The 21,850-nt window shown below is 52.0% G+C and overlaps 8 protein-coding genes across 8 annotated transcripts; 5 read left to right on the top strand and 3 right to left on the bottom strand.

Annotated features, from left to right (window-relative positions):
- Positions 1–983: 983 nt before the first annotated feature.
- On the bottom strand, positions 984–2,023 carry BO83DRAFT_391421 (uncharacterized protein; the record flags this gene model as incomplete). The annotated part of the gene is made up of 2 exons (XM_025532901.1): positions 984–1,765; positions 1,840–2,023. 2 exons carry the CDS (start codon positions 2,021–2,023, stop codon positions 984–986), a joined length of 966 nt encoding a protein of 321 aa, XP_025385254.1.
- Positions 2,024–2,304: 281 nt separating this feature from the next.
- Positions 2,305–3,079, top strand: BO83DRAFT_419390 (NAD(P)-binding protein; the record flags this gene model as incomplete). The annotated part of the gene is made up of 2 exons (XM_025534881.1): positions 2,305–2,635; positions 2,694–3,079. 2 exons carry the CDS (start codon positions 2,305–2,307, stop codon positions 3,077–3,079), a joined length of 717 nt encoding a protein of 238 aa, XP_025385253.1.
- Positions 3,080–4,218: 1,139 nt separating this feature from the next.
- On the top strand, positions 4,219–5,780 carry BO83DRAFT_319338 (phosphatase PAP2 family protein; the record flags this gene model as incomplete). Its single annotated transcript, XM_025527773.1, has 5 exons — positions 4,219–4,283; positions 4,347–4,373; positions 4,431–4,921; positions 4,979–4,990; positions 5,050–5,780. 5 exons carry the CDS (start codon positions 4,219–4,221, stop codon positions 5,778–5,780), a joined length of 1,326 nt encoding a protein of 441 aa, XP_025385252.1.
- An 843-nt stretch (positions 5,781–6,623) lies between these two features.
- Positions 6,624–7,671, top strand: BO83DRAFT_103521 (uncharacterized protein). The gene is made up of 2 exons (XM_025525876.1): positions 6,624–6,866; positions 6,928–7,671. Exons 1-2 carry the CDS (start codon positions 6,792–6,794, stop codon positions 7,450–7,452), a joined length of 600 nt encoding a protein of 199 aa, XP_025385251.1. The 5' UTR covers positions 6,624–6,791; the 3' UTR covers positions 7,453–7,671.
- A 501-nt stretch (positions 7,672–8,172) lies between these two features.
- hxB (putative molybdenum cofactor sulfurase protein (HxB)) lies at positions 8,173–11,320 on the top strand. The gene is made up of 2 exons (XM_025531830.1): positions 8,173–8,642; positions 8,722–11,320. Exons 1-2 carry the CDS (start codon positions 8,567–8,569, stop codon positions 11,112–11,114), a joined length of 2,469 nt encoding a protein of 822 aa, XP_025385250.1. The 5' UTR covers positions 8,173–8,566; the 3' UTR covers positions 11,115–11,320.
- BO83DRAFT_343509 (mitochondrial 54S ribosomal protein mL59) lies at positions 11,253–12,318 on the bottom strand. Its single transcript, XM_025528693.1, has 2 exons — positions 11,665–12,318; positions 11,253–11,576 (listed from the first exon to the last, which is right to left on the bottom strand). The coding sequence occupies exons 1-2, from the start codon at positions 12,232–12,234 to the stop codon at positions 11,535–11,537; spliced, it is 612 nt and encodes a 203-aa protein (XP_025385249.1). The 5' UTR covers positions 12,235–12,318; the 3' UTR covers positions 11,253–11,534.
- Positions 12,319–12,478: 160 nt separating this feature from the next.
- On the top strand, positions 12,479–18,470 carry BO83DRAFT_343504 (dead box ATP-dependent rna helicase). Its single transcript, XM_025528692.1, has 8 exons — positions 12,479–12,832; positions 12,913–13,128; positions 13,190–13,293; positions 13,800–15,164; positions 15,335–15,438; positions 15,700–16,004; positions 16,071–18,046; positions 18,103–18,470. Exons 1-8 carry the CDS (start codon positions 12,764–12,766, stop codon positions 18,257–18,259), a joined length of 4,296 nt encoding a protein of 1,431 aa, XP_025385248.1. The 5' UTR covers positions 12,479–12,763; the 3' UTR covers positions 18,260–18,470.
- A 153-nt stretch (positions 18,471–18,623) lies between these two features.
- Positions 18,624–21,426, bottom strand: BO83DRAFT_429758 (M1 family metallopeptidase; the record flags this gene model as incomplete). Its single annotated transcript, XM_025535488.1, has 3 exons — positions 18,624–18,746; positions 18,817–21,187; positions 21,275–21,426. 3 exons carry the CDS (start codon positions 21,424–21,426, stop codon positions 18,624–18,626), a joined length of 2,646 nt encoding a protein of 881 aa, XP_025385247.1.
- Between the last annotated feature and the right edge of the window lie 424 nt (positions 21,427–21,850).

Genomic DNA, 21,850 nt, shown 5'->3' with positions numbered 1-21,850 from the left:
ATCAATTGGTGCAGGCTATACATGTGACTAGGATAATGAGGGCTGATCAACGCAGACGTTATGACTATCCGCAAAGATGAACATGCCTTATAAATGTAATATGTGAATAATGTTGATAGTGAGATGACTGCTTGAATTCATTTGAAGCAACAATTCCTATACATATATAGAGCGACAATATTCTCAATTGGCAAACGACAAAAAATTAAGCAGAACACAAAACCACAAGCACAAGTGAATGTAGAGTGATGTATTAAGCTTCAAACCTTCCTAACCTCCTCGGGCCAAATACCTATACAAATTACATCACCTGTGTCACATCCCAAAATAATTGTATTCCCAACAACCTGTTGTGCGGTCCAAAATCCCCGAAATTCAGATAATATCCAATGAAACCTATCTTTTCCGAGGCCTATCCAATCATGAGTCACCGATATGATGTTGCCATGGGCCTTTGGATGAATTCTGTTTTCTTGAATGTCGGTGTCGAAAAGCCACGAATATCCGTCGCTCTTCCGGGCTACCTTAAACCATGATGGCCAGGAGATTTCCAGATGGTGAGAAAGCTACCGTATGAGCATGTTGGAGGGATAGATTGTTCGAGGAAATTTGCTCCACGGTCCACTTGCATGTGCCCGTAAATGCATCCCATAAGCACATTTTGTGACCACAAGTAGCCAAAAGCAAGTTTTCATCCGGTGAGAACAACATGCAACAAGTGCTATCAGAACAGTCCGTTCTATCCAGATTAGAGTTATTGTATTGACGTTTCAATATGTCGTTCAAGCTGTCGTCTGGATCCCATCGGTATTCCACTAATAAGCGGCAGACAGATACAGCGAAGATGAATAACGGTATTGCCATGTCGTCAAAGCTTGTGTCTTGGTATCTCCAGGCCATATTTCTTCAAGATTGTTGTTCTTTCGGATTTTCGATAAACGGTCCTCGAAGAATAGAGCCATATCATGCTTGATTGTACCATGTTAAACTTCATGGAGAACGACATCTTTGTGTTCGTCTTCTATCCTCTCAAAGCCCTCAAAGATTGGGTGCTCGGGTCTTCTGGTGATGAAGACCTTTAATTGTATCGTTTTCGATTCTTGTACCCGAGGGAGAAGTCGAATGATCGTCTCAATGCTTCGCTCCTCACACTCATCTAGGGCATCGATTACAACGACAAGCGGTAAGCGCTGCCCATTGCTAAATTTCACGCTCAGAAGCGGCTTCAACAACAGATAGTCAAATTGATCTTTCAGTGACTTGGAAACTATCATCAAGTCGTTCTCCAAGGCTGTCGCAAGTTCTTTCCTCATCTGAGGAAGAGCAATCATGAATTGCTTAACGATAGTGGTGACAACTTGCGAAGCTTTCCCACGATCACCCTCACCTCTCTTGAAAAAGAAGCTTGCTCCTAGCAGCTCTCTCTCCTGCAGCTTTCGCGCTACTGTCCGGGAAATTGTTGTTAATCCAGTTCCAGCTACACCACTTAACCAAAAAATGGTCTTTCCCTCGGGATCATCTACCCAGTTCGTGATATCATCAAGAAGCTCAACTCTTGTATTCTCCAGACATTCAGCCTGGTCCTCATCCATGTGGGAATCGAAATGAGCCCCTTCAGCTATTGGCAGCTTGTTGAGTTCGATTTTCTGGGCAATATCTCGGATACCGTCAAGAAGCCGATCAACTCCAAGAAGTATATTATTGGCCTCCTGTTTGCGTTGCATTTCTTGATAAATTTGCAACCACTTTCCCAGCTGTGTTTCCTCTGTGTCAATCGAGGACTAATCTCTGTCAGGGGCAGGTTTGCCAGGGCCACTACACTACGCATCAATCTCTTACCTGTAGTTGAGCGATAGATGGTCATTGCCTCTGCCGTAGACTTTAGAACAGCGATATAGACCCTCAAGATGGCATCCTCAATCTTGTCATTCAACTTGGAGCTTTCGTCACGGTAAAGCTTCTCTGTAACGGCATACCGAGCTAGGATGTCAGTTAAGATGGCAGACGACTGGAACCAGGCCATCTGTTGATCACGATAATTCCGTGTCATCTACCAACACTATATTAGGCAAGTGAACTGTGATTATACAATGATGTCAGGTACCGTCAATCCCAGGGAGAGGACTGTCCAGGCACTTGACGCGTGGGCAGTGGGGTCGAATGCCACGATTGCACTGATAATATCCTTGCAGCTCAATGTGGCTGTCAAGATTTTGTTTGCAGCATCCCGAAGTCTTGAGTCTCCTCTTTTCGATATTCTAACTTCGTATTGTGGTTTGACGAGACAAGAAATATGTCCCATCTATGGGTGAGGATGACTGTTATCGATGCTCGCATTCATCAACAGCAGGCGACATTGGTGCCAACCGTGGTTTAGGGTATGCCACAGCTAAACAGCTTGGCAGCACCGGCAGATACCGTCTCCTCATTGGTGCCCGGACGCAAGAGAAAGCCGAGGAAGCTATCAAGAAACTAGGCAATTCCTCCAACAACTTTGCACCAGTGATACTAGACCTCAACAGCGACGTATCTATCAAAGCTGCTGCCGCCTTCATTCAGGAACGGTTCGGTTCACTCGACATTCTTGTCAATAATGGCGGCATCAATCGATCATCTGATCCCAACGCCACGCTGCGTGAGGCCTACCGCGCAGTGTTCGAGACCCAACGTCTTCGGGGTGGCTGTTGTAATAGATACCTTCTTTCCTCTTCTCCGTGCTTCCAAGTATTCTGATCGGCGCATCGTCAACGTGACCAGCGGCCTCGGGCAGATTGGGATAGCCTACTCGTCTAACTCGGAGTATAGTGTTAAGGTCTGGGAGCTGCCAGCCTACCGAAGCAGTAAAACCGCCCTCAACATGATCAATGCGGCGAATGCGGTGCGCCTGCAGAAGGAGAACATTCTCTCAATCGTGGTTTGCCCGGGTTATTGTCAAAAGGACTTTGGGGGACGCCGTGGTGCCAAGTCTGCTGAGGAGGGGGCACAGCCTATTGTCTGCGCGGCAACAAAGGGGTCTCCAGAAGAACTGTCTGGGATGGATGTGGAGGATGAAGGGTATTTTGTGGAGTTCGGGTGGTAGACGCCGCAGTGAGGGTAATTCTCGTCATTTGTAGTGTGGTGTAACAATATTCAAAGCTCCCCACTCAGCAGTCATTGTGTAGAAAAGAAATAATACTTATACTAGTGACATATAGCTGGATTTCTAATTGTAATTGATAGTTGATCAGAATATGTTGGTGTACAGATGATGGTGTCGCGTAGATTATATTTAGCAGCCTGGCATGACAGGCTCAGGCAGTCAAGCCGAATAATGTCAGTTGAACCACTGTAATACTAACCTACCAGGGCTAATGTAAATAGGTTCTCAGCGAAGATCACCCAAACTTCCCATTCTGGCGTGCTATAACCCGCAAGGACTAAAAGTCGGAACTGTCATTTAATTCGACTCATTGGCAATAGGATCGACATCCATACATTACATAAGCATACGATGTGAAAATGACAGAAAGAGCGTTACAGGCTGTCCAAGGGATCCACCCCTGATATTGTTGTATCATAACAGCGGCCATACCGAGCCAAAGTTAACCGCCCGACTGTCGATCAAGCAGGGTCTGTTCACTTAACACGGTCCATCATCTGTCAATGACACTCCGTGCCTAATTGCATTCCCGGCCCAGCTACTCGGTAGTCAATGGCATCTTGCACCTATGATGGTATCTACCGCTATCCATCCTTCCCTTCAGGCAATGATATAGGACTAACAAGGTTTAATGGCCCATACCGGGGTCTTCCATTGAGACGAGGCAGCCAGCGGTTGACCGAGCCGTGGTCGAGCCGATGTACTCTGGGCGAGTGGGTCGGCGAAAGAGCTGCAGGCAACGAGTATTCAGACTTCCCCCATATTTAGTCGCCCACAGCCCCATGCTTTGTCTCTGTCTCATTCTCATTGGCAGGTCACAAATCAGGGACTCAGCCTTCTCCGAATTCTTTTATTGCTGGCCTTCGCCGCTGGGCAGATCTCAATTGACACTTCAGCTGTCGACAGACTCCCTCACGTGCTCCAAATCTCACGCGCACACCGGTCGCGTTAGGCTGCTCTTTTTCAAGGAAAATAAATGCACTGAACATTGGCCAGATTGATATATCCGAGCTGTGAACAAGGAGAATTGAGCCCCTCACTTATTGCATTGTGTCTTAAACCAAGTGGATCCTGATCCGATGGACCGTCTACCCGAAAAGCTGCCTTTCTCTAAGCGGCGCCTGAAGCAGCGAGTCATCTTATCGTGAGGATTCAATTCTGAGGGGAGGAAATGGTACTCATTGCTAACATGTGTCGCTCATGTCAGTTATATCTTTGACTATGTTATCCTAATGTTAGTTCAACCTGTTGGCGGATCGTCGGGGGCATCTGCTAATAATTACTGCAATAGTGCGTGCATTGGAGGCTTCTACGTCCTTGATTCCATTGAACCATATCATCAGCACTTCTCATTACGAAATATCTCAATTCAATACCCGTATGCAGTCCACGAGCGGATAACCATTCAGGAAGCCCTCTGTATCTCCGGCCTAGCACCCCTTGTCATCATTATCGTCTATACGCTATTCATCGACGGGCTTTTCTCGCATCACAAGACGCAGCATCCAGTCTCGGGGAAGCGCAAATTCACTGGTCCATATAGGTGGAAAGATCGGCTATGGGAGCTCAACTGTGGTATTCTAGGGCTCTTGCTCTCACAAGGGTTGGCCTTTGTCATCACGCAGGTGCTGAAAAATGCTTGTGGAAAGCCTAGGCCTGACTTCATTGATCGGTGCCAGCCCCGCGCAGGAAGTCAGGACGCAATACCCGGACTGTCAAATTCCACTATCTGTACCGGTGAACATGCGCTTATCAAAGACGGCTTCCGGTCATGGCCTTCAGGTTGGACAGCACTTCAAAGATACTGAATTCGTTTCTTATGCTAATTCGTCGTTATAGGACATAGTAGCTGTGAGGAATCCACCTGAGTTGTCACTAACTCGCATTGAGAACTAATAGAATGATTACAGCGTCGTTTGCCGGTTTATTCTATCTCACCCTTTGGCTTAGTGGCAAGCTGCACATAATGGACAACCGCGGCGAGGCCTGGAAGACACTCTTGGTTATGATACCGTCTCTTGCAGCAACGCTTGTTGCGGTGAGCCGTATTATGGATGCAAGGCATCATCCATTCGACGTCATCACCGGATCGCTCCTAGGTATTATCTGTGCCTGCATCTCATATCGTCAATATTTCCCTTCCCTCAACGAGCCCTGGAAGAAAGGACGCGCCTATCCCATCCGGACGTGGGGCAGGGATCCCGTGGGGCCTGCCGAGACTGTCCGCCTCGTGGCTGCTGATGGAAGCACTGCCGCTCTAAGGAACCCGGAGGAGGAGCGATTGAACGAACCTCCTCAGTCGAAGTCGACCGGAAGTGATGCTGGTAGGCCTTTGTACCTACCGGAATCTAATCCGTACACTTCGAACATGTACGGCTACTCAAGACGTGATGAAGACGATAACTGGTCATCCTCCAGTGAGGATGTTGCTGGTGGATATGAGATGCAGCCTGGCTATGCCCGGACGCAGAACCCAGCTTTGAACGGACCAACGGCGCGACTCGATGTTGATACGGCATACCACTCCCAGACCCCGCAGGTTGTACTTGGAACCACCAGTACCCACGAAACATCGGGCGCGCACTCGACTCATGCGGACAGAGGGCGGGACCTAACAGATATGCCGTATCGGGAAGTCTAAAACCTCAGTTCTGGTTGATGAATTATGGGTGTATTTTTGCCATTTCATAGACATACTTGGTCGCATCTAGAGATTTGGATAGTTGGATCTGGTTTGGTACCGAGAGGGCGAAAGCCGACCATATTACTACAGTGTGAAGGAGGAGAGACCGCAACAGCTCTCCATCTCACTCTCCTTGCATCGGATATAAATAGTCCTGGTTACTTTCTTGGTCGATCCGGGATGCTGCCGCACAAGAGGCAGAAAGCGTTCCTGAGGGCTAGACCGGCGCTCAACCGTGGCTCGAGCACCTCGTGGGCCGGGCAGCCCCACCCACGACTCAGCTATGGCAACGGCCCTCCTAAAGACAAGGATGGCGGTAAACACCGAACAATAATCACCAACGATTGTATGTTGAGAAAAAGAATTGTATACCTTTTGTATTGATTGGCGTAGAACTATCGATTCCGGTGACTCGATCCGACTTATATAGTAATTGTTGAAACATTTATTGAATCTCGCTGTTTCAAGGTCGGGCAATAGAACCTTGTTTTCACACTGGGATCCCAGCCACCCCGCCGCCTGAATCGCCCAGCCTCCTCTGTCTTTCCCCGACTCGCATATTCATCCCCGTCCGGTTCCTCTTTCTTTTCTCTTCTGCATCTCATTTCCATACTGCCTTGGGCTGGATGCATCACCTGTACCTTGCTTTCTCTAGCACGTAACGGCTGGGCTCGTGCCTTTATGAGTTGGGCTGCATCTGATCGGCACCTAACCAGTTCTCCTCTATACGTTGTCCGGCGCAACCACAGAATCTCCCTTGACACGGTGCTTCACTCAGTACGCCGAACACAGCCAGATTGTGTCGTGAAAACATTGTCTCGTTGGTTAACGTGCCGCGTGTGATGACGTTGTAGTGGCCGCCACGTTCAGCCCAGACGCCTACTCTTATTTACGCCTCTGAGCATCTGATCCTAGTATTTCAATTACACTCCGAGAAGGTCAAATCGCAATCTGCGCATATCCGACAAAATGATTGGCAGTATATTCTTCATCTGCAACCGCATTCTGGAGCTTGTCTTCCTGATTCCGATCATCGGAATGATGGTATGTGCATTCCAACCCTAACCCAATCCCCGGACGGCCATGTCTAACAGCATCGTTCTAGGCATACTTCGTCAATGGCTACCTCAATGCGAACCAAATTACCCCTGCCTATATTCTCGTCCTCTTCATCGTCAGCGTCATTGCAGCTTTCTGGTGCCTCGATACCCTGATCCGCTTTTCGACCACCAAGCGCTCCGCTATGTTTGTTGCTTTCATCGACCTTCTCTTCTTTGGTGCTTTCATTGCGGGTGTCTACGAGCTGCGGTTTATCGCAGGGGCCAGTTGCTCGCATTGGGATGGTGGTTCGGTGTACATTTCGCTGGGTCCCTTCGGATACTACGGCTACAGGACCGATAACCCGCTGTCCTTCCACATCGACAAGACTTGCGCGATGCTGAAGGCCAGCTTTGCACTAGGGATCATTGAGGTTGTCTTCTTCCTCTGGACGGCCATTCTTGCTCTCGCCATCTACAAGCGTCCGGAGGTTGTTGTCAGGGAGACCACTGTCCGTCGCAGGAGTCACAGCAGCCGACGTGGTCACCGGCGCCACAGCAGCTCGGGTCGGCGGCAGCAGTATGTGGTATAGAACGATTTGCATATCAAGCAACAGATATGATGGGATGATACGGATTAATGATTGGAATGGATAACGCGAAACGAACGACAGAAAAAAAATTGAAATAAACGAAGTTACGAGGGAAGGCATACCGACAGCATGAGTCTTAGCAATCAACCATTGATGATCTGTGATTGTTACTGCTCCATATATGATGATAATGTTTCTATTTGACAAAGTTTCTTGTCCATTTTGTACGGCATTTGATGCTTTCTGACAATGTTATTGTCTTAGCTTTCTCATTTTTGTGGCAATCCCTATAAGATATGTGGACTATGTTTACGCAGGAACTACTTGCTCGTTAGGTAGACCCCTACATGATCCTTTGGCCGTTACTGTGAAGTTGTGATATTGTAAGCTATCTTAGTAGGAGAATATAGCCTAGTGCAAAAACAGATTTATATTCTTTACATACAAAATAGTAAGGGATCCCTCCCACCACCACTTTTGAGCAGGGCCATTACTGCCGAAAGTAAATCCCATTGATCTTCGGACCCGGCCGCTCCCCGCTCTCGATAAGCAGCGCAAAAGTGGGGAAGCTTCGACGTGCTGGTCGGGCTGAACACGCTCAGGCTTTGTTGCAGGTAGCTGTCCTTTCCAGAAGATTTATGTATGCCACGTATCCTTAACCCGAATGCTACTCTCCAATTCAAATTATATTCTGCTCTCTCGTTGCCAGCAGAGACTCAAGTTTCAGCGTTGAAGATGGTCCGCGGCTAGCCGTCGGCAAGTTCGTCATCGGTAAGCTCCGATCGATTAGCCTTATCGGCAAAGAGACTAAATTAGCACTTCTACTCTTTATTTCTATTCATACCTCCACCGCTACACGGTATATAACTTAGTCTACTTGCACAGTGATTGACAACTCTATTCCTACTTAGGTCAAGAGCCTTATTGGATGCTTGGGTGTTTAGCGGACTTTACATTGCCATCTGTGGTTCAGGGCGCATTCCATATGCAGTGAATCAGCGGTCGCCACCTCACTCTCGACCCCTGCCAGCAATGCGACACTCGACCTTCACCACATTACAACTATAATCTACTATTAACTTGCAATTAATGTCGTCTGGAACGGTCCACCAAGATGACAGACAGGGGCAAATGCCAATACCCGGATGATGTGGACGTCATCCGGGAACGTGAATATCCCTTGCTCAAAGGTAGGTCGCGTGCTAGGTTGCTTCTATGCGTTCTGAACCATAGATGAATGGAAGCTCATTTATCTAATATCGAAACCAGACACGACATATCTTGACCATGCAGGTACCACGCTTTACGCGAAGTCCTTGATTGAATCGTTCTCCCGAGACCTTACGTCGAACCTCTACGGGAATCCCCATTCCATGTCCGCACCCTCACAGCTATCGACTCAACGCGTGGATGATATCCGCCTACGGGCCCTTCGTTTCTTCAATGCTGATCCAGAGGAATTTGATCTCGTCTTTGTGGCGAACGCTACGGCCGCAACTAAATTAGTTGTCGATTCTCTCCGCGACTCAACGCCGCAAGGGTTCTGGTATGGATACCATGTGGAATCGCATACGAGCTTGGTCGGGGCGCGAGAGCTTGCAGGCACTGGGAGCAGGTGCTTCGCGACGGACGCAGAGGTTGAGAGCTGGATTTCTCAACTAAACACAGAACCGGTGCAAGGTCCTCGACTGTTTGCATATCCTGCACAGTCGAATATGAACGGCCGGCGATTTCCTCGTGAATGGTGCGGTAGGATACGGGAGTCAGTCAAAGACACTTACACGCTTCTTGATGTCGCATCGCTTGTGTCGACATCCCCCCTCGATCTGAGTGATGCTTCCGCTGCACCTGACTTTGCCGTTCTCAGCTTCTACAAGATCTTCGGTTTTCCGGACCTCGGTGCATTGATTGTTCGCAAGAGTGCTGGACACATCTTCGACAAGCGGAAGTTCTTCGGTGGGGGAACTGTCGATATGGTTTTGACACAAGGGACAAAATGGCATGCGAAGAAGCAATCATCTATTCATGAGCGACTGGAAGATGGGACACTTCCGTTCCATAATATAATCGCATTGGGATCTGCATTTGATACGCATGAGCGCCTTTTTGGATCTATGGATAATATTTCTTCGCACACCCGCTTCCTAGCGAAGCGATTATATGATCGCATGATTTCCTTGAGACATCATAACGGGGAGAGAGCTTGCCATGTGTACAAACCATCACACACTGACTATACCGATCCTTCCTCGCAGGGTCCAATCTTGGCTTTCAATCTGCGAAGCAGTCAAGGGGCCTGGATTGGTAAATCCGAAGTGGAGAAACTGGCCAGCGTCAGAAACATACAAATCAGATCTGGAACGCTATGCAATCCGGGAGGCACAGCGGCCAGCCTTAACTGGACTGGAGCAGACATGCTTCGACATTTTGGAGCAGGTATGCGTTGTGGCGATGACCATGATATCATGGACGGACGACCTACTGGGATTCTGAGAGCAAGCCTCGGTGCGATGAGCAACATGGCCGATATTGACACTTTTATGGCTTTCATCGAGGAATTTTACGTCGAAATAAGCCCCACTATGTGTGCGTTGCTGCCACCACCGGAAGCTAACCTTACTCACCGGTCCGGGTTCCACGTCGAGAGTCTGTCCGTATATCCCATTAAGAGTTGTGGTGCATTCAAAGTACCCGACGGCAAGCGCTGGGAAATCCGACGAGAAGGTCTGGCCTGGGATCGCGAATGGTGCTTGCTCCACCAAGGCACAGGTACAGCTCTCAATCAGAAAAGGTATCCTCGTATGGCTCTTATACGACCATTTATCGATCTCGGTCAAGGTGTATTGCGCGTTACCTGTGGAACTATACATTCTCCAAGCCAGAGAACGCTTGAGATCCCTCTGGATCGCGAGAATAGCAACCTCACAGCTACCTCTTTATGCCAGAATAGCTCGAAACCTTCTACCGTCTGCGGAGACCAGGTTATTGTGCAAGCATATTCATCTCCCACGGTGTCCGCCTTCTTCTCCGATTTCCTTGGTGTACCATGTACACTCGCAAGATTCCCACCTCAATCCTCCACCAGACTTGCCGAGCCCAGACGTGGTGCCGGCAGCAGGAGATCACCACTTGGACAAGCTATGCCAGGCGCATTCCCCCAAGATACCCCGACCGCTGAGGCAGAACGAAATCCAATTCTCTTATCAAACGAGAGTCCAATACTGCTCATCTCCCGCTCATCCGTGAATCGTCTTAACGAAACCATCAAAAGCAGTCCTACAACGACAAACAGCACTGGCCGCAAGAAAGCTGTAGCTGCCGATGTATTTCGTGCTAACATCGTCGTTGCGGAGGATTTCCCGCAGCCGGTAAGTGCAGGACGACCGTATATAGAAGACCATTGGGAGAGTCTGCACATCGGGCCCGAAAACCTTCAGTTCAACGTGCTTGGATCTTGTCAGCGGTGCCAGATGGTCTGTATTGACCAGCTTACTGGTGTGCGTGGTGAGGAACCATATTCGACATTGGCGAAAACGCGGAAGAGTGGTAATAAGATTTACTTTGGGCGGCACTTAGTGATTTCGTCTGGCGATGGAAATAACACCAAGTCAAGGACAGTAATGGTGGGAGATGTGGTTACTCCGTCTTACTATGGGCCATGAATGATGAGTTATGATTTACATATAGGTTGTGGATAAGCATTGCATTGCATTGGAAGCATGTATCAAATTGGAATATGACTAATTATAGCATGTGTGACATTATAAACAAGGTGGACATCTCCTTTGAATGGTTCGTTTGCATTCAACATTCTATTGATACCATTTCCATTCACGCAGACATTCAATGTGCATGATTTTGAGAAACAAGCTATTTGTACAATAAATACATAAGAGGACAAACTCCCGTGCCGAACCCCGTCAACAATGATTCAATCGAAACTCTCCCCGAGCTGGATAGACGAATAGATGGTTCCGGCTCGGCGAGATGTATAAAATAGGACAGATGCGACATTATGCAAGCCTCGGATCCATTCCACCCGAGGCGAAAAACAGAAGATAATACACCAGAAGCGTAGGCATTTACCGCTTGGGCCACGACTTCCAGCCACGACCGTGACCTCTCTGTAAAGTGAAGTAATACCGAGTCAGTGCACCATTCTTCATACCGAACGAAAAGATATAGATAGAGGGAGAGAAGAGGAATACTAACCTGCTTCCACAAACGGATCATCTCCGGCATCTCCATCATAGCCTTGCGTCTGTCCTCCAGACGAGCCTCCATCGTCCTCTCCCACTTGTGACCCTTGACCTTCTGTCCAATACCAGTACCCTTGATAGCCAAACCACGCTCCGCACGTCTCGTCTCCTTGAACTCCGTCGACTTGCGGCCAGGCGGCAACAAGGCCTCAACGTTGTACTTGATCGCCAATTTCACCAGCTCCGCCTGTCGACGCAGTCCAATCCGGGGTCCAAACCACTTGCCGGTGCGGAAGTTCTTGCGCGGCAGGAACGGGTTGGGGTGCTTGGAGTCGGAGTGCAGGATAGCCTTGGAGGGAGAGAATGCCTTAGGATCGGGACGCTTGAAGCCCTTGGCATCACGGTTGGGCGTGTAAGGAGAGGGAAGATCCTCGACGTTGACATTGACGGGGGCACCAGTTTCGGGGGCTTCGGGGCGTGGTGCTACGGCTGCGGAATAGATTTGCGGAGGATAGCGCGCGAAGAAGTTGCGGAGGCGGATGGGGAGCTTGGATACCAAGCTGCTGGTTTGTGTGGTGGCCATTTTGGCTGTTAATTCCCGATTGCCTCTCCTGTGAATTGGTGAGGAAGGGGGAGATGGGATGGATGGGGCTGCTTTTCTCTCCGGATAATTCGAGCTGGTGGTGATTCTTTGGATGTCCGCGTTGAGAATTGCAGGAACGGCACTAAACCGTTTTGGGATGAGGCTCGGGAACTCGGCGAAAAAGAAAAGAGCAAAGAGAACGGAAGTAACTTTACTGTAAACTGGGTAAACTAACTGGTTACTGCTGCTACTGTTGCTGCTAAACTAACTAGTAGTTAGAACTTGTGGCTGGTTCTTGATCCTCCTCCTCTCTCCGTCTTCCTCGCTTTCTCTCTCCTCCTCCTTCTTTCGCGTGCTTTCTTTCTCCCTACCTCTCTGGTCGCCTTATATCTCCGCTCTTCCTTTAATCTTGGTCGCTGGATTGCTCCCGATCCGTTTCCTTTCCTAACAGCGTCCCGTCCTTTCTCACCCCTTGTCGCGGACGATCCTTGTCACTACTCTTTTGACCCCGACCACATCAACTGCCATCATGGCGGACTACAACTATGGAGGTTCCGAGGAGGAGAATGCAGAGTTGAAGAAGCTCGAGACTGAGCTGGTATGATGCGATCCTATCTATCATCTCGGTCGCCGGGAAATGCTGCATCACATGTGCTAACACTTTCGTTGTTTGTACAGCTCGATGACCCGGATAACTTCGAAACCTGGGAGAAACTGGTTCGCGCTGGCGAAGCGCTCGAGGGCGGAATCAACCGCAACTCCAACCCCCAAGCCATCACCACCGTGCGCAATGTTTACGATCGCTTCTTGGCCAAGTTCCCGTTGTTGTTCGGTTACTGGAAGAAATATGCCGACCTGGAGTTTTCCATCACCGGCACAGAGGCTGCGGACATGGTATGCATATCCCTGACTTAGGGTTGGATGAAGTCAACCGGGATTGCTGATGCTTTAATAGGTGTATGAACGCGGTGTCGCTAGCATCTCGCCCTCGGTCGACCTGTGGACCAACTACTGCTCCTTCAAGGCAGAGACCTCCCATGACGCCGATGTGATTCGAGAGTAAGTATAGTAGAGCTGCTTTCCTTTCCCTTCCCCCACGTAACCGTTACAAACGCAGCACGGACATGGTTGTGATGCCGGACCCGCGTGATGCAAATGTTCATTTGCACCAGTCCCCCTCGCTGACGGGTGAGATTTCACCTTACCCGGACTCTACTGGAGTTTACTTCTCACCCATGGCTTCTCCAGGCTGTTTGCTCTCTCTCTACCCCCTTTGAAGAAACATTTACAGTTGATTTCAAGCCAAGCACCTCCCCTGCACGGACACTAAACACCAGGACTTGTGTTCGGGTGGCACCTATTCTGCGATCGAAGCAGACGGGGGAACATAAGTTTCATCCACAGTTTGACCATCCTAGTTGTTTGGGCTCGCACTCATTGGGAATCTGACGCTCATGTTTGCTATCCTTGTCACTCCCCTTCTTTCCCCTCCCATACCCCCATCTCCCCAGCGCTGTTCTGATGGTGGTGTACCCGTTCTGTTACTAACGTTCGTTTGTTTGCAGGCTCTTCGAGCGCGGCGCAGCCAGCGTTGGGCTAGACTTCCTGGCCCACCCTTTCTGGGACAAGTACATCGAGTTCGAGGAGCGCCTGGAGGCGTTCGATAAGATATTCGCTATCCTGGGCCGGGTGATTCACATCCCCATGCACCAATACGCTCGGTATTTCGAGAGGTATAGGCAGTTGGCTCAGACCCGCCCTGTGGTGGAGTTGGCGTCTCCAGAGACTTTGACCCAGTTCCGCGCGGAGCTTGATGCTGCTGCCGGGCATGTCGCCCCTGGCGCGAAGGCAGAGGCAGAGGTTGAGCGGGATCTGCGGTTACGCGTAGACAGTTATCACTTGGAGATCTTCTCCAAGACCCAAACCGAGACCACGAAACGTTGGACATACGAGTCGGAGATCAAGCGCCCGTACTTCCACGTCACCGAACTCGATGAAGGCCAGTTGAACAACTGGAAGAAGTACCTCGATTTCGAAGAATCTGAGGGCTCCTATGTGCGAACCCAATTCTTGTACGAGAGGTGCTTGGTGACGTGCGCTCACTACGACGAGTTCTGGCAACGTTACGCCAGGTGGATGGCCGGCCAGCCTGGCAAGGAAGAAGAAGTGCGCAACATCTACCAGCGTGCCAGCTGCCTGTACGTGCCGATCGCCAACCCAGCCACCCGTCTTCAGTATGCCTACTTCGAGGAGATGAGCGGTCGTGTGGACGTTGCCAAGGAGATCCACGACGCCATCCTCATCAACCTGCCCAACCACGTCGAAACGATTGTGTCTCTGGCCAACATGTCTCGCCGTCACGGCGGACTCGAGGCTGCCATCGAAGTGTACAAGAGCCAACTGGATTCGCCACAGTCAGACTTGGCTACGAAGGCGGCACTGGTTGCGGAATGGGCTCGCCTGTTGTGGAAGATCAAGGGCTCTCCCGAGGACGCCCGTCAGGTCTTCCAGAAGAACCAGCAGTACTACATGGACAGCCGACCCTTCTGGACCAGCTACCTGAACTTCGAGCTCGATCAGCCCACGAGCGCGTCCACTGAGAATGTCCAGTATGAGCGCATCAAGCAGGTCATCGAGGACATTCGGTCCAAGAGTACCCTCCCGGCCGACGTGGTGCGGGAGCTGGTTCAGATCTACATGGTCTACCTCCTTGAACGTGGCACTAAGGATGCTGCAAAGGAGTACATGACCCTGGACCGTGAAGTGCACGGTCCGGCGTCCGTGTCGAAGATGAAGGCCGCGGAAGTGGTGCAGCTGCCCCCAGCTCAGCCGGTTCCGTCGGCGACGCCTGTGGCGGAAGTTGTGGTCCCAACACCCCCGCCAGCTAACCCCTACGCCTACTATCAGCAGGCACCGGTCAACGGTGGCATGTAAGTCTGATGGCAAGTAAAGAAGCTGCTGAATCCGGTTGGCGCGGAAACGCCCAACCCCAATCTGACTCCTCACAAAGAGGATGGTACTCTTTCCCGCTCATAGCTTGTGAAAGGCTTGCTGATATGTAGAACAATGATTTCTCTTCTGATGTGTGTGCAGCTTTCAGCGATGGCGTGTTGAGCGAAAGGCGAGGCGGCATCTGCAACGTGCAGAACCGGTTCTCGACTGCTCTTCCCGATATGATGGGATACGGTTGGGTGGACCTTATGAGTTTGGACACTGTCCCCGTGTATTCTAATGCGTAGGTAGCTTTCATTTCGATGCATGTGATTCCAGTTACCTCAATAGAAGATACATGCTGTGCTGTAGTGTTCAAACATTTAGAGTAGCCTTATCCTTATCTCCGTTCACGTGATCGAATACTGCGCACATGGCCGCTGTTCCCCACCGTAAGAAGTGGCCAGGCCGCGGGAGACAAACCAAGTAGTTCTGCGCCGAGCTGCAGTTCATCTCATGCTTCATCCTCTGCAGTCGCCATGGATAGTATCATGACCAACGGTTCGTCGGAGGCGCACCCTCCTATGCCTCCTCCAGAGCCCATCGAACGCCCGCCTACTCCCCCGCCACCTCCTCCAGAGGATTCCGGCCTCCCTCCGCCGCCGCCAGACACGTCCGCGCCTCCTCCACCGCCGGAAGATCTTCCACCTGCGCCGCCGCCGGAGACTGAGCCCAAGAAGAAGAAGGTCGGATGGGGCACGAAACGACCAGCACCTACGCCACTGAGTGTGGAGGAACTCGTACGGAAGAAGCGAGAGGCGGATGCTGCTGCTGCGAAGGTACGACATAGCTCCAAGAATTCCCTACAAGCTCAGATAGCTAACATCCCACCTTTCTTTCTACAGCCGAAATTCCTCTCCAAGAAGGAACGTGAGAAGCTCGCACTAGAGAAACGGGCCCAGGAAGTCGCAGCAACCCGCAGACTAAAAACCGAGGCGTCTAATGGCGTCGACAGAAGTGCTACGCACTCGCCCTCGATCAGCTCCGAGGGCCCTAATGGCGATGCCAAATCCATTCCCACTGGCCCTCGAGCCATGCGCAACTCAGACTCTGCCCCGACTGCCCCGGCAGCCATGCGCCATTCACAATCCCATAACAAGAATTACGATCTCGCGCCGCCACCACCTCCCAAATCCATGTCCTTCGGTCTGACAAGCGGAAAGGGCGACAGCCGGTTCGTGGACGAGGACGAGGCCGCGGCGCAAGCAGCCCTAGTGAAACAAAGATACATGGGTGCCGACCAAACATCCAACTTCTCCGCCAAGAAGAAACGCAAGAGGACAACGGACCGCAAATTCAACTTCGAATGGAACGCCGAAGAAGACACCAGTGGCGATTACAACCCGCTATACCAGCACCGACACGAAACCAACTTCTTCGGCCGTGGCCGTCTGGCCGGCTTCGGCGACGATGTCGCAGAATCCGTCGCCCACAAATACGCCCGCGCGCTGGAGGACCGTGACCGCGAAGCAGGCAGCATCCGCGCCAGAGAGATCCTCGAGATGGAGCGCCGCCGCCGAGAAGAAAGCACCCGCAACCAGCTCGACAAGCACTGGAGCGAGAAGAAACTCGAACACATGCGCGAGCGCGACTGGCGTATCTTCAAGGAAGACTTCAACATCAGCACCAAGGGCGGCAGCGTCCCCAACCCCATGCGCTCCTGGGAAGAATCCAACCTCCCCAAACGCCTCATGGAACTCATATCCCGCGTCGGCTACAAAGAACCCACGCCCATCCAACGCGCCGCCATCCCCATCGCTATGCAAAACCGCGACCTAATCGGTGTAGCCGTCACCGGTTCCGGTAAAACCGCCGCCTTCCTCCTCCCCCTCCTCTGCTACATCGCCGAACTCCCGCGCATCGACGAATTCGAATGGCGCAAAGCCGACGGCCCCTACGCCATCGTCCTCGCACCGACCCGCGAACTGGCGCAACAAATCGAAATTGAAGCCAAAAAATTCACCGGCCCGCTCGGCTTCAACGTCGTCAGTATCGTCGGAGGTCACTCCCTCGAAGAACAAGCCTACAGTCTCCGCGACGGCGCCGAAATCATCATCGCCACCCCCGGCCGTCTCGTCGACTGCATCGAACGCCGTCTCCTCGTCCTCAGCCAATGCTGCTACGTGATCATGGACGAAGCCGACCGCATGATCGACTTAGGATTCGAAGAACCCGTCAACAAAATCCTAGACGCCCTCCCAGTCTCCAACGAAAAACCGGACTCCGAAGATGCCGAAAACCCCCTCGCCATGTCCCGCCACATCAACCAAGACCACCATCGCTACCGCCAAACAATGATGTACACCGCCACCATGCCCACAGCCGTCGAACGCATCGCGCGAAAATACCTCCGCCGCCCAGCCATCGTGACCATCGGCTCCGCCGGCGAAGCCGTCGACACCGTGGAGCAGCGCGTGGAAATGATCGCCGGCGAAGACAAGCGCAAGAAACGTCTCGGGGACATTTTATCGTCCGGCGAGTTCCGCGCCCCGATCATCGTCTTCGTCAACATCAAGCGGAACTGCGATGCCATTGCGCGCGAGATCAAACAGTGGGGATTCTCCTCCGTTACATTACACGGTAGTAAAACCCAAGACCAGCGTGAAGCTGCCCTCGCATCCGTCAGGAATGGAAGTACGGATGTCCTCGTCGCGACGGATCTGGCGGGTCGTGGTATCGATGTGCCGGATGTTAGTCTCGTCGTGAACTTTAATATGGCCACCAGTATCGAGAGCTATACCCATCGTATTGGTAGAACGGGTCGTGCGGGTAAGAGTGGTGTTGCTATTACGTTCTTGGGTAATGAGGATGCCGATGTTATGTATGTTCCCCTTCCTTGTTCTGCTTGTATGGTGGATGAAACTAATGGTGATTTAGGTACGATCTTAAGCAAATGCTCATCAAGTCGCCCATTTCGAGGGTTCCGGAGGAATTGCGGAAACATGAGGCTGCGCAGTCGAAACCGACGAGGGGATTCTCGTCGAAGAAGAATAATGAGGAGGGTGGCGGTGGTGGTGGGAAGTCGGGGTGGTAGGTTATTAACTCTTTTATCTTTCTGCCCAGCTATCTGTCTGTCTATCTTTCATAGATGGATATATGGCTAGGCGAAGGGGGTATCGTCATGGTATAGAACGAATTATATCCTATTACCATATAAGAGGAGGAACTGCCTTTATAATTGCATCAAGCCGATATGGACACGGCGTATGTATCATACCTTACCAGCGAATCATACAAACTTCCAGACAACGAATTAATGGAGATGCGAGTTCTTATTTTCTATCCTTTTTTTTTTCTCTCTTCTAATTATACACCCCGAACATAGTCGGTTGGGTCTCATTTATATTCTCATTTCAATCGGCATTCATAAATTCCGAAATATGTCATGCAAGTTTGATTTACAGCTTACCGTTGTAGCTGTTGGCCTTGAGCCACGACGCCACGTCCGCCCGGTCACGCTGGACCCAGTTGACCTTGGCGCGGACCGAGTCGAGACTCTGCTCAACCGCACGGTCGAAGCCCTATACGAAGAGTGGAGTTAGCGAGTTCAACTCGGAGGAAACAATTAATCGAACGAAGGGACAGGCCTACCTTGGTGTCCTTGCTCTGGAAAAAGTCCTGCACATCCTTCAACTGCTGCTCCGTGCAGAAGCTGGCCGTGCTGAGCTGCACCACCGTGCCCAGCATACCGAGGGACGGAGGCAGACGCTTGTAGATGGCATCCCAGTTGTTCTTCAACCAGGTCCAGCGAGCCTCGATACCTGCAGGGTGGCTGCGGAGGCCACCCAGGGGCATGTAGATGTCCTGGTTCTTGACCTCGTCGCTGCTGGCCAGGTCCAGAGTGCGCTGGATCAGAGCGGGGTCCTCGGCGGCACCCAGGCAGCGGAGGGCCGTCGTCTTCTCATCGGAAGTGGGGGCGTGGCGGAAGCGGTCGAGGACGACGTTGTACTCCTTCTCACCACCGTTCTTCAACACAATGCTGAACACGCTACCACGGATGTTGGGGTGGATGGCGTTCTCGTCGCCAGCAGCGAACCGCTCGAACATGTCCTGGGCGGCCTTGACGACGACGGGGTCCTCGGCCATACCGGCACTGCCGAACATGAGAGCCTTGAACTGCTGCAGGATGTGGCCGTCCTTCTCGGAGAATTCCCAACCGAGCTCGTGTGCCTTGTGGCTGACCAGAGAGCGCTGGAAGGCCTTCAAGGCGTCGCGCGTAGCGGCATCCTCGAACAGCCAAGCAGCCCGCAGAGAGCCAACACGAGTCAGGATTTCATTCCACACGATGAACTCAGCCTCGCTGTCGAAGCCCTTCAGAAGCGACAGCAGGCCGGACGTGCTCTGGAAGCCAGACGCGGCCAAGGCACCCGCATCGGCAATCATACCGGCACGGTCCTCGACGCTCAAAAGTCCGCTCTTGGCCGCCTCACCCAGCTTAGACAGACGCTCCGGGGTGTACGAGGTGCGGTAGATGGCGGAGTGGTCGGCGTTGAGCTTGTAGAAGTCGAGGTCGGGCACCTTGAATTCGCCCTCGCGCTCGGTCAGCATGGTGCTTTCGTCGATGCCATTCTTGGTACGCAGACCCAGCATGACGGGGTAGAGCGTGGTGTCCTCGTCGGGGCGGACATCACCGGTGCGCAGGAAACGGTTCTGCTTCAGCTTGATGGTGGAGTTGCTGGGGTTCTCCGAGACGGTCACCACGGGGAAACCGACTTTCTTGGTCCAGATGTCCATGACCTCCTCCACGGGCTTTCCACTGGCATTAGCCAGGGCGGCCCACAAATCACCCGTCTGGGTGTTGCCGTAGGCGTGCTTCTTGATGTAGTCGCGCACACCCTGGATGAAGACATCCTCACCCATGTACTTGGAGATCATGCGCAGGACGGACGATCCCTTGGAGTAGGAGATGGCATCGAAGATCTGGTTGATCTCGTCGGCACGCTTCACGGGCACCTCAATGGGGTGACTGCTACGCAGCGAATCCAGGGACAGGGCGCCCTGCAGGGTGTCGATGACATAGGTCTGCCAGACCTTCCACTCGGGGAAGAAGCTGTTGCAAGAGTACCAGGACATCCAGGTCGCGAAACCCTCGTTGAGCCAGAGGCCATCCCAGAAGTCCATGGTGACCAAGTTACCGAACCACTGGTGGGCCAGCTCGTGCTGGACGGTCTCAGCAATCCGCTCCTTGCGGGCGGCACCGCTGGTCTTCTCATCCAACAGCACATCCACGACACGGTAGGTGATCAGACCCCAGTTCTCCATGGCACCGGCGCTGAAGTCGGGGACAGCGACCATGTCCATCTTGGGCAGGGGGAACTCGTTATCGAACGCCTTCTCGTAGAAGGCCAGGGTGCGGGCGGCCAGGTCCAGCGAGAAGCGACCGTGTTCGATATCCTGATCCGGGGTAGCATAGACACGGATGGGGACACGGAAAGCCTTCGTCTCAATGTAGTTGAGGTGACCAACAATGAAGGCGAGGAGGTAAGTCGACATGACCGGGGAAGTGTTGAACTTGACAGCCTTCTTGCCGCCCGCCACCTCGGTCTCCGTGGCGACGTCCATGTTGCTCAGACAGGTCATACTCTTGTCCGCCACCAGGGTCACAGTGAACTTGGCCTTCAAGGCGGGCTCGTCGAAGCAGGGGAAGGCGCGGCGGGCATCGGTAGGCTCCATCTGGGTGGTAGCAATGTACTTGGTCTGACCATCGGCGGCCTTGTAGGAAGAGCGGTAGAAACCGGCCATGTTGTCGTTGAGCTCACCAGTGAAGGTCAGCTTCAGCTGGGCGGAGGAACCGGCGGGGATGGTGTCGGCGAACTTGATGGTCGCAACCTGCTGGTCCTGGTTGAGGGTGATCTCGGGGTTGGAGGCCACGACGGCGCCTTGGGAAGAGACGACGGCATTGTGGATCTTGATCTCGTTGGAGTTGAGGGAGATGGAGGTGGTATCTTCAGCGACGTCGAGGCTATAATTCCGGAGAGTTAGCTTGGTGCACCAGATGGCGGGGTAACCAGGTTATCAGCATGGGTGGGTAGGTAGAACATGAACATACTCAATGACGACGGTACCATCATAGGAGAAGTTAGCAAAGTTAGGTTCGAGGGTCAGGTCATAGTGAAGAGGCTTGACGTTGGTGGGCAAGACCTCACGACCACCGGGGACGTTGGTCGAGCCCGTCACTTCTCCACGTCGAGCACCACACATCCTGCGATAAGAACAGTAACGTTTGGAAGCTTGAGAGAGGGGAGCACGACGAAGAGAAGAGCGATGAAGAGGAGGGACAGTAGAGGAGGAGGTAGAAGAAGAAGAGGAAGAAGAGGAGGAGATGAGAGAGGAGGGAGTAGAAGTAGATAAAGAAGCAGTGGGGAAGTTAAAAGTAGAAGTAGAAGAAGAGGAGGGGCGGGGAAGAGCAGAGAGTCGGTGGAAGCGGAGGGGAGCTGCTGCTGCTGCTGTTGCCCTTCTGGTGCTGCTGTTGCTCAGCGGGAGCCGTGCGGAGGAGGGAAACCGACGCATTGGGATGAATCTGTTAACAGAGAAAGAGAGACAGATAGACAAAGAGAGAGACACACACACACAGTCCCACCCAGATAAACCAATGGATAAGAAAGAAATACAGAAAATATTAGAC

Source organism: Aspergillus eucalypticola (genome assembly GCF_003184535.1).
Source record: "Aspergillus eucalypticola CBS 122712 chromosome Unknown BO83scaffold_23, whole genome shotgun sequence".
Classification (NCBI taxonomy): Eukaryota; Fungi; Ascomycota; class Eurotiomycetes; order Eurotiales; family Aspergillaceae; genus Aspergillus; species Aspergillus eucalypticola.
The sequence above is the reverse complement of the archived record's forward strand: the minus strand, read 5'-3'. Positions and strand labels throughout refer to the sequence as shown.

Coding starts and splice junctions, on each gene's coding strand:
- BO83DRAFT_343509 (XM_025528693.1), bottom strand. CDS start 12,234: ATGGCCACCACACAAACCAGCAGCTTGGTATCCAAGCTCCCCATCCGC. Junction 11,577..11,664: donor TGATCCGTTTGTGGAAGCAG/GTTAGTATTCCT, acceptor TTCACTTTACAG/AGAGGTCACGGTCGTGGCTG.
- BO83DRAFT_343504 (XM_025528692.1), top strand. CDS start 12,764: ATGGCGGACTACAACTATGGAGGTTCCGAGGAGGAGAATGCAGAGTTG. Junction 12,833..12,912: donor AGAAGCTCGAGACTGAGCTG/GTATGATGCGAT, acceptor TTGTTTGTACAG/CTCGATGACCCGGATAACTT. Junction 18,047..18,102: donor AATGAGGATGCCGATGTTAT/GTATGTTCCCCT, acceptor ATGGTGATTTAG/GTACGATCTTAAGCAAATGC.
- BO83DRAFT_103521 (XM_025525876.1), top strand. CDS start 6,792: ATGATTGGCAGTATATTCTTCATCTGCAACCGCATTCTGGAGCTTGTC. Junction 6,867..6,927: donor TTCCGATCATCGGAATGATG/GTATGTGCATTC, acceptor GCATCGTTCTAG/GCATACTTCGTCAATGGCTA.
- hxB (XM_025531830.1), top strand. CDS start 8,567: ATGACAGACAGGGGCAAATGCCAATACCCGGATGATGTGGACGTCATC. Junction 8,643..8,721: donor TGAATATCCCTTGCTCAAAG/GTAGGTCGCGTG, acceptor TATCGAAACCAG/ACACGACATATCTTGACCAT.